The sequence below is a fragment of the Hibiscus syriacus genome, unplaced genomic scaffold (assembly GCF_006381635.1).
Source record: "Hibiscus syriacus cultivar Baekdansim isolate YM2019G1 unplaced genomic scaffold, ASM638163v2 tig00110206_pilon, whole genome shotgun sequence".
Lineage (NCBI taxonomy): Eukaryota > Viridiplantae > Streptophyta > Magnoliopsida > Malvales > Malvaceae > Hibiscus > Hibiscus syriacus.
In genome coordinates this window covers 1972680-1986796 of record NW_024062627.1, presented here as the reverse complement: position 1 = coordinate 1986796, position 14117 = coordinate 1972680, and the positions used below count along the sequence as shown (strand labels likewise).

Genomic DNA, 14117 nt, shown 5'->3' with positions numbered 1-14117 from the left:
ATTATATTAGAAATACTCAACTTAAGATTATATATATAATCATGAATTATAAATATGAAAAATATAATTATTAAATTTAGTTTAAAAATATATAAATCTTAAATTTATTCTTTTAAAATATTGTATCAACTAATATTTAAAAAATATATTAAATCTATCAAACAATTTATCAAGTATAATATTTTTTATTGTAAAAAAATATAATATTTTTCCCATTATTTATTCCTTTCAAATTTTTTGCCGAAGTTCAAATCTCATTATTTCCATTTTCCATTATATTCTTTTTTTTCTGGCATTGGTCATACTATTAGTATATGTATTATTGTATATCTCTTAACACAAACGATGATGTTAGCTTAGTGGCTCCACCCTGTATCTTTCATTTACGTGACTCAGGTTTTAGTTTGCCCAAGACCCAAATTTTACTTCTTTGTAACTTAATTTTCTTCTAATTAGGTGGTGACATGTGTCACTAATAACATATATCATGATCATGTGTTAACACATGTCAGATCCTGGTTAAATGATTAATTTATTAAATTTTATTTAATTTAGGACCAAATTGATAGCATATATAAATAATTAGGTGGTGACATGTGTCACCAATGACACGTGTCATGATCATGTGCTAACACATGTCAGATCCTAATTAAATGATTAATTTATTAAATTCTATTTAATTTAGGACCAAATTGATTATATAAATAATAAAGACTGAATGTATAATAATGTCAATTCCTTTTAACTGCCACTTCATCATTTGTATCAATTGGTAACGACTAGTGGCTTAGTTGAAACAGTTAAATAATTATGTTGTATGATTGATAAATTTAAAAGATCGATGACAAAAGTAAAAAGGGCTAGATAGTTAAGTTGTCAACCTAGTAGTTTACACTTTTATTTATACGTCAAAATAACATTTTATAAATTTAAAATTCGAATTATTTTCAACCTCTTCTATATCCTAACTACTTTTTTAATTAAAAAATTTCTTCAACAGATAATAATTATACTATTATATTTATATAAAAAATACGTATCACGTGAAATAAGATAAAATTAAATAATAATAAATCTGACATAATTGAATTTAATTGAATTATTTTGGAATTTAGGGTTTAGAATGAAATTGAATTACTTTGGAAATTGAGGTTTAGAATGAAATTGAGGACTGTTTTGCAAGTTTTAAAAGTTGGGGGACCTAAATTCAAGTGTCTGAAAAGTTCAATAACCTTTTATATAATTTACCCTAATTTCTAACGGTGGTTTAAGTTGGGGGACCATATTACAAACAGAATAAATGTTGGGGGACTGTATTGTAAGTTTTAAAAGTTGAGGTACCTAAATGCAAGCTTTAGAAATGTTCAGTGACCATTACTATACTTTACCCTTAAAATTTTATATGAAGTTCAGGGATTAATTTTTTTTACCCTTTCATTAAACTTTTTTATATTTTTAATTTTGTAAAAAATATATATAAATATTATGAATTTAATTTTTTAAAGAAAATATATAAATATTTTACAATTTGTAATATTATACAAATATATAATAAGGACAATTTGGTCAAATATACATTTCAATAATCTTTTATTCCTTTAACCAAACACGATAATCTTACATTCATGCTAAACCAACCAAACACAAAATACAACATTCTCAGTAATCTTATTCCCTGGTAATCTTTTATTCCCACTGGTAATCTTACATTCTTATCATTCGAATCTTTGGAAGAACACCCCAAACCCCTCAAATAAAAAAACCTTCAAACCCTAAAAATGATAAACCTTCACCCTGATTTTGAATAGAAATCGATCAATATATGATCAAAACTAAAACAGAATTCAAAGATTCGTAGTTCAAACATATCATCATATTATAATATGATGTGCAACTACAATACGTTGAAGCAATTGATAGGAGCTTGCTATTTAATTGGTTTTCATAAATCGGTAAATTATTCATTTGGTCCCTCTTCCTTTATTCCCAATTCAAAAATTCTCTTTTATGGCAAATCAGGCCCAATCGAATTCAATTAGGCACACATTCGGCGGTCCAATGGTTCAAAATATCAATTCATGTCCATATACCTTTTCATACGTTGACTTGAAATTTCGAAGCGTTATAATATCAATTGGGATAATATTTTCTGTAGATATCTGTTTGATAGAAAACAATCGATATTTGATTAGTTGACCGAGATCACCAAGGAAACAATATTATGCTGTGATATAGAAGATAGAATCATTTGGGTACAGGATCATGTATGAAATTCTCAGTTAAGAAATTATCATCATTAATTGTAAAGTCTTTATTAGGAGTCGGGAGATTATGATGATTCTAGCTCAATGCAGTTGTCCGTAGTGCGGCTCCGAACATGAAGATCCGAAGAACTTGTTTGTGGACTGCAATTTCATGGATTTTTTTATTTATAACAAACTAGTAAATCAAACGTTTTCTTTTCCTCCTATCAATAATCAAAGCCAAAAAACCTAACAGAGACAAAGATAAAAAACATTACAAGAAGACCTAACCAATACTTCAATCTTTATTTCCAATCGAGCCAAAAGTTGATAATTATTAAACAGGGACAAGGCTTTCGACATAAATCACAGTGGAAACAAGTTGGGGTGCACCTGCAATTCTCAGAGTTTCCCCTGTTTCATCCTCCAGATTGAACCATGCAGGCTGACTACCTCCGCCATCATCAAGCAATACTTTATCTACATTCTTCGAAAACCCCACGGCTCTAGTATGAAATATGTTGGTGAGCCATTGATCTCGAGAGTCGAGACAGATAAAGTAGTTCGGTCCATGACTCTTTCACTCCATACTCTTTCATCACCCATACATTTATATGATCCTCCACCGGACAATTCGAGTAGTCTCTAGAAACAAATAAACATCCCCCCAGTACCCCAGCATTCATGTACCCAAAATACGGACACTCGCCGCCACATTCTTTAATTTTGAAGCTTGTGTCACCTTCAGGAACATCATAGTATTTCTCATTGGCGAGATCAAGGGCGAAGATCACTTGTCCTCCGTGGAATTCCCCTATTTCATCGCCTACCCAATGAAGGGCATTGTACGTAGGCGCCGTCATTGTAGTTCGTCGGAAAATCGTAAGGGCAATCGTCGATTCTCTTGCAGGAATCAGTTTTAAGACTGGACCATAACTTTGAAGGAATTTTGTGTCCTGGATCTCAGCATTTTCACCACCTTGTAGTCGTTACTTATTTCATCGTACCCAAATCCAAGCACAGGATTCTTAACATATTCATAACCAGGTAAGGCATTATGATCCCTGGCTATATCGTCGTCCAACGGCAGCAGATAACGGCATTTTCTGGTCGATGGATTCCACAAAGCAATGCCTTGTTCACGATGGTAAAGTAAACCATTGCAAGAACGGATTATTCTCGAACGGTATTTGGTGATTTCGGCCATGAAAGGGCGAGGGAATCGAACCAAGTTGTCGAGAGAGTCGAAATCCACTGCATAAGCCGTGTCATCATTCGATACAATTATCAAGGAAGAGCTTGACGTTGGTGCTGGTTCTCAAAGAGTGGTCGAGATGGAGTTTGGCGAAATGCGGGTCATCTATGAGGGAACGCCATGACTTGGCCACACATTTGAAGCGGAGAAGCGTCTTCACTGGAAGCCGACAAAGTATGTCGGGGATCAAATCGAATGGAAAAGGAGACATTGTTGGATCCTGTAAGAGAAACACAGGGTCTGGTTGAGGATTTTGTAAAGAAATTGAACGTGATTCAAAACCAATGAACAAACAGGAAACAAAAGATTCAGCTTAGCTGTAAACCTGTTGGTGAATCCATTATTACCAGACCCTTCAAGTGCCCTTCCATTATCGTCCTTATCATCATCATCGGTAGGATTGTTTGTTTAATTGATTGTTTGAAAGCTTCAACCAAGTAAATAATTGGTGTCGGTGCACTTAATATATTGGATGCAATGATTTAAATTACTGTTATATTTTTAATTATATTATATTTCTCGCCATTACGACGATAACATGTGTTATTATTTCAGTTATTTTTTTTTATTTTTTTAACTCTACTTCAGTTATTTTGTAGGTCTATACGCTGTTTTTTTAACTAGTGTCATTTACCTTCAATCTGATTAGTGATTGGTTTGGCTTTCTATTGTTGATTAATAACTGATTAGTTGATTTGGTCATTTTTGAACGGCTTTGATGATTTAATCATATGCTTCTCTCACCTACTGTTGCTTTGTCGATTAGAATGTTTTGATGCGACTGGTAACCTGAATTAATTCATCTTGTCTTCTTCATTGTGTTAATTAGTGTGCTTCATAGTGTTAATTAGTGTGATGTTGTGTCGAATATATTTTGACAAATATGAAGGAACATAAAATTTGATATTAGGAATGAATTTTTAAAATTTTAGAGTGCCACGAATTTTTAAAATTATAAGTATAAATATATATTATTAATAGAGATAATACAAAAAAGTTATTTAAAATATATAATAATTTAAAAAATTTAAAAGGAACGAGTACTCGCGGCCTCTCTCCATCCCCGTTGACGAAGGTTCAGTTGTATGTAGCTACAGTATGCTGAAGTAATTGACAGGAGTTTCATGCATGACTTTGCTACTTCGTTCTGCTGACAAAGTGTTGCAGCTTTGCAACAACCAATAAAACATTGTTCATTAAAATTAAGAAATTTCTTTTTTATTATTATATAAAAAAATTATAATAAGTATAATTTGTGTCGATAATAACACAAAATCGTAGTTTGGTTGGATAGTTGGACATTATAGTATTATACCATGTCAGCGTTTCATCTAACGTTATTTTGTTATATTATCTCAAGTCGTTAACCGTTAATTGACTAATAATTTCATTTATATAAAAATCTAAGATATTATTCGATCAAATATTAAAGACATTTTTGATGTTATGTCTAATATTAAATATTGATATGAGAGTCTATAAAAAAAATTCAAATAGACTCGATCTAAATTTTATATTTAACATATTATTAATGTAATTAAATAATGTTTAAGAAATAATTATGCATAATGTTTAAGAATTCTTGGTGCTGCTGTGTTTTGAATATATTTTCGGGGCATTTGATTTGCGGAAAAAATCATTACTAAAGGGAATAATCTTTTCCGAAATTGCATTATCATATTTAGTTCACATAAAAGATTATTATAAGGGAATACTCTTTTGTAAATGGTAACATTTTTTAGTTAAAATAGTGTGAATGTCATTATTTTCAAATTCTTAGGTATTATACAATTCCAACCACTTTGAATAAGAATACCTTTGAACTAATGAATTTTTTTATAATGATTCTTCTCGATTTTTATTTGTTTGCACTTTACTCAAAATTATAAACATTGTAATAATATACAAAGAGTTTGATTTATTAAAATATTAATAAATTTGAAAATTTAAAAATATTTTATTTTTTTAATATTCAATATATTAATTATTTATAATTTTATGGGATGAAAAAAATATAATATTATTGTAAAAAATATTTTAATTTTATTTAAAAGTTAGGTTATTTAAGCAAATTAAAACTATGTTTGGAGAAGAAATCACGAGGATAAATTATATTTTTCTTATCGATTTTTCTATTAAAAATACTTATTTAAATAAAACTGATGAAAATTTTCAAAAGTTACCACATTTAAAAAAAAGAGAAATATGCTTGTCAAATTTATTATTCAAATTCGTTTTTCAAAATTACTCGTAACCTTTCATTTAGGTTAAAAATATGCTTCAACCCCCTATACTCTTAATATATTTGAAATTTCATACTTGTATTTTATTTTAAAAATTTAATTTCTCTATTTTCTAAATTTAAAAATTCAAGTTTAATTATTATTAAATGCTCATAAACAAATGTAAGAAGATTAAATTTTAAAAATATATAAAGTGCATGAACGCATCACTTCAAAACATTAATATTTTAAAAATATTTAAAATTTATCATCCGAAATAGACCTTGTTGGCTAATTAATCCACGCAGAATTTTTTAAAGAACACTAGTATTTGGGAATTATTTTATGATTTAGGACATTTGTTACGGTTTAGAAGGAACTTGTTACGAGAAAATGACGAGTTTTATAAAATATAATAAACAATTAGAACTTGTCATATCCTCATGACAAGTTTTATATAATTTTCTTTCGATTCATTGAAGAGCTCTATTTTTTAAATATATTTTATGAAACTCATCACTCTCATAATAAATTTCACGTACACTGTTATAAATGAACTAGATTCAAAAATAATTCTCACACTTATATTTTTTAAATTATTTTTTCGTCTTATTTCCAAATTTTAGTGTCTAAAACACCTATAAAATATATATAATATTTAGGGTAAATTATGTATTTAATCATCCAAATATTACTTAAGTTTCATTTTGGTCACCTATTTATTTATATTTTTATAAACCATACCTAAATTTACACTTTGATCACTCATTGTTAAAAAATTTACGGTGATGTTGATATGTACTATAAGATAATACCACATCATCACTCAAAAAAATAAAAATAAAAAATTACCACATCAACAGTTATATTTAATTTTAACAACGGATGACTAAAACAAAACTAAAATTTAATATTAAGTACGATTTTAAAAAGTAATTAAATGATCAAAATGAAACCACAATGATAGTCAGGTTATTAAACATGTGGTTTGACCTAATAATTATTACAAGGGCTCCTACTAGGGTTGTAAATGAGACGAGACAGATCGCGAGCTATTCGAGATCGACTTGATCAAGGCTCGATAAATACTCGGATCGAATGGACTCTACTCGAGCTCGACTCGAGTTCTTAACGAGCTGAAACGAGCTACTCGATATTCGACTCGAAAAGCTCGTGAGCAGCTCGAAAATATAATATATTAAGATTTTATTTAAAAAAAATAAATTAATAATAATAATAATATTTATGTATTGATTTTTTTTTAAAAATACATTAAGATTTCATGTATTTAAGGTTCATGTTCGAGTTTGAGTTTGAGGCTTCAATCGAGTTAAGTTTAAGAATTTTTTTTTTAATTTTTAGCCTTTTCGAGCTGCTCACGAGCTTCAGTTCAGAATTTCGAGTTCGAGTCGAGCTTGAAAATTTTAAGTTCGCGAATTTTCGAGTCGAGTCGAGCTCTATTTCAAAATTTTCAAGTCGAGTCAAACTCAACAATACTCGAACTCGACTCGTTTACACCCGTAGCTCCTACTAACAATTGTTCTTTTTAGAGGTAAATTAACACGGTTCTCCTTAGCCTTGAAAAGCAAAACCTCTCGTTCAGGAAAAAAAAGGAAAAGAAAAAAAAACTCTCTCGTTTCGCTTTTTAGTAAATCCAAAATTTCTAAACAAATCCTATCGTAACCCCGATGGATCTAGAGGTGGTGGGCCGCCACGCGCTTCTCTTTGACGATGACGCCATGGCGTCGTTCGTCAACTCTCTGGAGGCTCTCGTCGACTGGAACTCTCTCTCCATCGACCGATACGATGTTCGCCACCTTCTGTCCGGACCTCTTCCCTCCCGTCGTAAGAGGAGGCGCCATCTTTCCTCTCCATCCGAAACCGCCGGTGATACGATGGAGTCCGATCTTGACCGTGAGCGTTACCTCGATTTGCCTCCCTCTACCTCGCTGTCCGATCATCAAGGTGAGAAACGATAAACAGTTGTTTTCCTTTTTTTTTAAAAAAGTTTAAACAAAGGTTAGATTTATGCAAATATTTTATTCCTTCCGTAATTATTAAAATGAGCTATCTTGTGATATTTTTTATGAGATTTTTAGTGAATTAAGAAATTAATATTAGTATCATTTCAATCTTTAGGCTTCATTTGGATAAAAAATTAAAAATTTAACCTTTCTAATAACAAAAAAAAATCATTTTACTTTAATAAAGAACTTTATATTCGAGATTTGCTGTTTTTATCCATTTTCTTAATAAGAGTGGCGACCAAACAGTTCCTTAGCTTCTGTTAGATTGTGTTTTATTTAGCTTTTGTTACTGATAGGTGTTAGTGGGAAGGAAAATAGAGCGTTCTATTACGTTTTTTTGTATAATATATGAGCTAAGTAGAATCTTTGATTGTTTAATTCCTTGGTTCATGTCACTGTTGAGGGTTTTGTGCTTCAACATTGTTTGTGGGAAAATATCTATGAAGAAGCAGATGAATTCAATTCTTATGTTTGAACTTGTGTTTGTTCTAACAAAATCATGACATCTTAAATAAACCATATGATTCCTGTTACTGTTAGAGACTTAGAGTAGATAATATTTCGTTTTGTTTATATAGAAAGCTGTATTGGCTATTAGGGTTTTGAGTTTCGAAAGATGTTTAAGGAAAGTTAACCTGTGGCATGAATTACCAGTCTTTGGTGCTTGCCTTGCCTTTTCATTCTGGATTGTTGAAACAATAAAAAAAATTAGTTGATTTTGGATAGTGGTATTGTGCTGAGCAATGGGTGATTCACTTTCTAGTTTGCATGAACATTATATGTGCTGTACTTGTACTGCTTTTCCAAGGTTGCAGGAAGGAATCTAGTTTGCAACAGTTACGTGTTTCGGGGAGACAAGTAAGAATATTCTTACCTTACTCTAGCGTATCCTGGCCAGTTTCTTTTTTATGCTTGTTGTTGGTGCTGTTTGCCATGTGTTTCTAACATGATGATTGTATAATATCTTTGTTTAAATATGATTCTGATTCTGGTTTATTTTGCTTCCATATGGAGATAATGATGAGGGACCTCCTGCTTCTGGTGATCAATATAATGCTGTTTCCTTTTCATATGGAAACACTGGTGAATCCAATGGGCTAAAGGATTCTGATGTGGAGTCTAGTTTTCAGCCACCCTTTCTTGTGCCCAAAACCTTACTTCAAAACCTAGTAAGTACATGCTCATCTTAAACTATATCTTTTACTTTTTGTATAATATAGATATAATTGTTTGTCGATACTTATCCAATGTGGCGGTCTGATAGTTGAGTAAGGTGCGTGTGTTATTCTAAGGCTTACGATGTCTAAGTTTCAGATGCTTGGAGCGCAGATGCAGTTCTTTTTTCCTTTTGATGTCATGACAAGGGTGCCTGCAGGTGGGATTAGAATGATAGAAATTTGTTACCTTACAGGAACCTTATTCACTTGAGCAAATGGGATGATACATATCTTCCTAGGAGTTCTTTATTTCTTGATCTTTGTGCTTATCTGAATATATGTGAGATTCTGTAGTTTTCTTTTTTTCAGTTTTAATTCTTTGGGATTAATTGTAAGTTTTCAATCACTCTTGGATTTCACAATTGTTAAGTTTCTCACTATTGACTTGAAAATTTTTGTTTTTGTTATTTTCTATCTTTTCTTTAGCCTCCTACGGAGAAATTACATCAGATTATAGCAAGGACGGCGTTATTTGTAAGCAAACATGGTGGACAATCGGAGATTGTTTTGAGGGTCAAACAGGGCGACAACCCAACATTTGGCTTCTTGATGCCGGACCATCCTCTTCACCCATACTTTAGGTTTCTTGTTGATCACCAAGAACTTCTGAGCAGCAATTCTGTCGATGAGGAGGGCAAAGCTGATGGTGCACATGATCAGGCAAGTGTTAGAGGCGGTGCTTTATCTTTGCTTGGTACTGTATATGGTTCCGGAGAAGATGAGGATGTTGAAACGGAAAATGCTACTGAAGTTAAGAGAACGGAATCTGTGAGAACTGGGGTTGCTATTGATAAAGCATCAACTGATGGACCAGAGCAGAAAGAATCTTCTTTAAGTGTTAATAGAAAATATGATACGGTGACTAAGCATTCAGCTCCTTTAAAGGAAAAGGCTTCTGTGATAAAAGGAAATCAATTGATAACAACAGTTAAGGCTGGAACGACGACTGGGTTGAAGAAAGAAAGTGATGCCTCTGCAGCTGAGAAATCACGAGCTTCTTCTTTGCCACCCACATCGAAGGTTGAATTACCTGTCGTGGAGCCCCCATCAGATTTAAAGAGAGTGGTTGATAAGATTGTCGAATTCATACTGAGGAATGGTAGACAGTTTGAAGCAGTTCTGGTTGAACAAGATGTTAAGCATGGGAGGTTTCCTTTTCTGTTGCCATCCAATCTGTATCACCCTTATTATTTAGAAGCTCTTCAAAATGCCAAAAAGGTATGTTTCTCACTTTTCAATGGGATAAAATAGGTTGAACTTTTTCTGTTCTTATAATTGTTTTGGTATTGCATATTCATTAACATTTGATTGTGATTGTGCTCTGATTACATCATGATAGCATATTCTTCGCCTCTTTGGTTCTATCTTCAATTCTAAGTTACAATACTTCACTTTCAATTTTTTTTTGCAGTCAAAATTACCTGGTAAAGCTTTTGTTTCCATGAAGCATGATTCATCTGGCTGTGGTGTAGAGAAGAAAGCTGCTTCGTCCCGAGAAAGTGATAGTGCATCTGTTGGATCTGGCATACCGTATAATTCAGATAGGAAAGAGAAGTTTAAAATGGTAATCAACAAATCAAAGAAGGATGGACAAGATCCCCCTTCCAAAGCTGCCCAGCCACAAATTGGAGTTAGTGTGGATGCAGCTGCCGCAGCTGCTATTCTTCAGGTTGCCACAAGAGGCATTAAGAAACCTAACCTAGAGGTTCTCTCAAAGACATCGATAAATGGTAGCAGCCAGGTTCCGACCAGTGAGGCCGGGCATGCCCCAAATTTTGGTAGTTCCCGTTCGTCTCAGCCTCAAAGTTCTGAGCAGAAGGCAGGGCATAAAGGTGAGGCAAGTGTTTCCGGTCCTGTTGCCAATGCAATTGCAAAGACAGCAGCTATTGTAGCTGCAAGTGAGGCTGATTCCTCCGAGGCATGTTTGACAAAAGAAGAGAAGTTGAAAGCCGAGCGATTAAAACGGGCAAAGATGTTTGCAGCCATGATCAAAAGTGGTTCTGCACCGCATAAAACTGAAGCATTGAGTGGTTTATCTGCTGAACCACCTGACTTGGGGGTTTGCGGTTCTGGTGTTGAGAGTGGACTCGGAAAAGAAAGGGAAGGCAGCCAAGTTGCATCGGATGTTAATACTTGCGATAAAAATGAAAAGCATGAAGAGATGAATTCTGGTATTGATCATAATGAACGGCAATCAAAGCGGAAGTACCGTTCTAGATCAAAAAGACATGAAACAGATAGCGGTCAGGAGGAGGAGGTGGAACAAGAAGAAAAAGAAGAGAAAGTAAGGGACGGGCACTCCAGTAAAAAGCGGAGATCGCATCACCATAGTAGGGATAGGCGGAAGCATAGGGAAAGGCATTCCTCTTCAAAGCATAGAGATTCTCGACATCGGCATAAGCATGATAGTAGCATCGATGATGAGCGAAGTCAAAAGTCTGACAACTCTGATAGCGACCATCATCATTCTCGACACAAACGGAAGAGATATACCACTTTAGACACTGAACACAGTAGGCCAGGATGCGGAAATAGGCATAGTGGTTCGTTCGAGGGTGAGCACTGGCACAAGCATGAAAACTCCTCTGGGGATGAGTATCGATGCTCTAGACACCGATATAAGCACCATAGGTCCTCCGATGATGAGTACCATCATCAAAGGAGGAGATCTCACGCAGGAAGAGAAGCAGCATTGGAGGAAGGAGAGATTTATGCAAAATCAGATCAATCTAAGTTGAGCGAGGGTAATGTTGCTAGTAGGGAAGCTTCTGCGGATATATCGAACCCGATCCCGGATGAGGCGGAGGGAAGGGCTTCATCCATGCCATCTGCTACCACCACGATTTCTAATGATTTAAGAGCCAAAATCCGAGCTATGTTAATGGCGACCTTATAGCAAGCGCTGACTTTTTCTTTTTCAGTTTTCACCCGGTTTGTCGTTACCAAAACAATCTAATAGATGCTTTCTCATGTAATCTTATTACTTGTGGCTTCAGCTTCATTCATATGACCAAATTTGTCATTTCCCAATTTTATTTCTTGGTTACTAAATTTATTGAATGATTAAAGTTCATTCTCTCAAAATGATTTTATTTTCGTTCTCCACATCTAAAATATAATTTCAATTAGGAAGAGAAAGAAATGCGTTCAAGAGTTTAACGTATGATTGATAATTATTTGTATAAATATGAAAATTATAAGTTAACATAATAATATAATATTGTCACGTCTATATCATAATAATTAATAATAAATATCATAAGGATAAATTCCATTAATCAAAGGATGCGATTGATTTAATTCAATAAGTTTAAAAGATTAAATTAGTATAATTAAAAAGTAGGAATAACTTTTGTGAGAATTAATTTTTTTTGTTGCTAAAAGTTTAGGTCAGGAGTGACTCTCCTAGTCAAACACCGGGACATACCTAAGATCCAATTGAGATTTACATAAAAATTTACAGATTACCCACTAAGAGTGATGGTTGTAAGATTATCCTTAAAAATTCTTGATTCATCAACTACGTATATAAGATATATGTACGTTTATATTCATTGTCAATTGACTGCATCAACCCTTTTTGCGAATTAACATCCAACTCCTGATCATACATTTGTCTCAAACAAAAATTTAAAAACTTGGAAAAACATGTTTCACAACAAAAACTGGAAATGTGTAATTAAAATACTGAGATATTTTATGGTTCAACAATGGCCATCCGCAATTTCCAAACTCATTATCAAAGGTGAATAAAAAAATGAAGCCCTACGAAAACTTGAGGCATTTATTCTTCTTTTTTAAATACGATGTGTATAAAATCAAGAGCTAAATGTGCTATAGAAACCATGGAATCTTACCAATTAGGACTTCGCAGTTCATACATCAAGTAGCAGCCTGCGAGGGTCTTCGACAACATCATTGATACGACGAAAGAAGAAGGCGGCCTCTCTTCCATCAATCAGCCTATGGTCATAAGTTAGTGCAATGTACATCATCGGTCTCGGGACTACATTACCTCCAACAGCCATTGGTCGGGACACTATCGAGTGCATACCCAAGATCGCCGACTGCCAAAAACCATTTGTTTACGCATTTAAGATTCTATTCACAATTAAGGGTATAAACGAAACGCTTGTGTTTGACTTTAGAAAACCAAAAAAAAAAGGGGCTCGAAATCAACTCACTGTCAAGATGAGTTTAAGATTGAACAATTCAACCTATCGAGCAATTCCAATTCGAGTATTAGGATATTTCATTTGAGCAGTTAAGGAATTTAGTCGAGCTTTTTATTTCTAAAAGTATTGAAAAAGCTAATTCAAACTCAAGTTCGAATATAAATAATCGACTTTAAAATCAAGCTCTTTTCTACCAGATAAACTAGTTTGATTAAGTGAGCTCAAACAGTTCGATTTTTATCTCAAATTGAGCTCAAGCTTTGAAAGTGAAAATTAACAGATGAGTCGCTAGTGTAAATGCATTTATATTCAGTTTGTAAGCACTAACCTGAGGAGGGTTGATAATGGGGGTACTCAATAGACTTCCATAAACACCACCATTGGATATTGTAAATGAGCCTCCAGCCATTTCATCAATTGATATGGTCCCATCAGTTGCCTTCTTTGCGAGATTGTTGATTGTCTTCTCAATCTCAGCAAAATTCATTTTCTCGGCATCATGTACAACTGGAACAACGAGCCCCCGTAAAGAAAGATAAAGTATCCACGTAAGACATGCATGTTCCATGCAAAATTGAATCCAAACATAGTGTAAAAACACTCGTTTATCCAAGTTTCAGCAAGCCATTTGTAGACACTAATTTTCGTCGACACATTTTTTCCCCCTTTATATGTACCTACATATTTATATATATATACATATTTTGAAACTACGTATATAATATATAGTTTTTAATAGTTTTTAAAACTATATAATATATAGTTTTAAAAAAGACATTTTAGAAAATATATATAATATATAATTTTTAAAATCATTTTGAAAACTTATATATATATATATATAGTTTTTGAAAACATTTTTGAAAACATATATATTATAGTTTTAAAAACATTTTTTTGAAAACATATATATTATATAGTTTTTGAAGATATTTTTGAAACCATATATATTATATAGTTTTTTAAACCATTTTGAAA

At 32.8% G+C, this 14117-nt stretch overlaps 1 protein-coding gene and 1 pseudogene across 3 annotated transcripts; one reads left to right on the top strand and one right to left on the bottom strand.

The window, feature by feature from the left end:
• Positions 1 to 2500: 2500 nt before the first annotated feature.
• Positions 2501 to 3823, bottom strand: LOC120219518 (annotated as a pseudogene).
• Positions 3824 to 7301: 3478 nt separating this feature from the next.
• On the top strand, positions 7302 to 11994 carry LOC120219517 (splicing factor, suppressor of white-apricot homolog). 3 transcript variants are annotated; one of them, XM_039216331.1, is made up of 5 exons: positions 8331 to 8494; positions 8756 to 8916; positions 9391 to 10182; positions 10376 to 11509; positions 11546 to 11994. In XM_039216331.1, the coding sequence occupies exons 1-5, from the start codon at positions 8491 to 8493 to the stop codon at positions 11858 to 11860; spliced, it is 2406 nt and encodes an 801-aa protein (XP_039072262.1). In that variant the 5' UTR covers positions 8331 to 8490; the 3' UTR covers positions 11861 to 11994. The 3 variants fall into 3 exon arrangements, with proteins under 3 accessions (XP_039072264.1, XP_039072262.1, XP_039072261.1); XM_039216333.1 differs by lacking the exon at positions 8331 to 8494 and adding an exon at positions 7302 to 7685 and having other exon boundaries at positions 10376 to 11994; XM_039216330.1 differs by having other exon boundaries at positions 8332 to 8494; positions 10376 to 11994.
• Positions 11995 to 14117: the final 2123 nt, after the last annotated feature.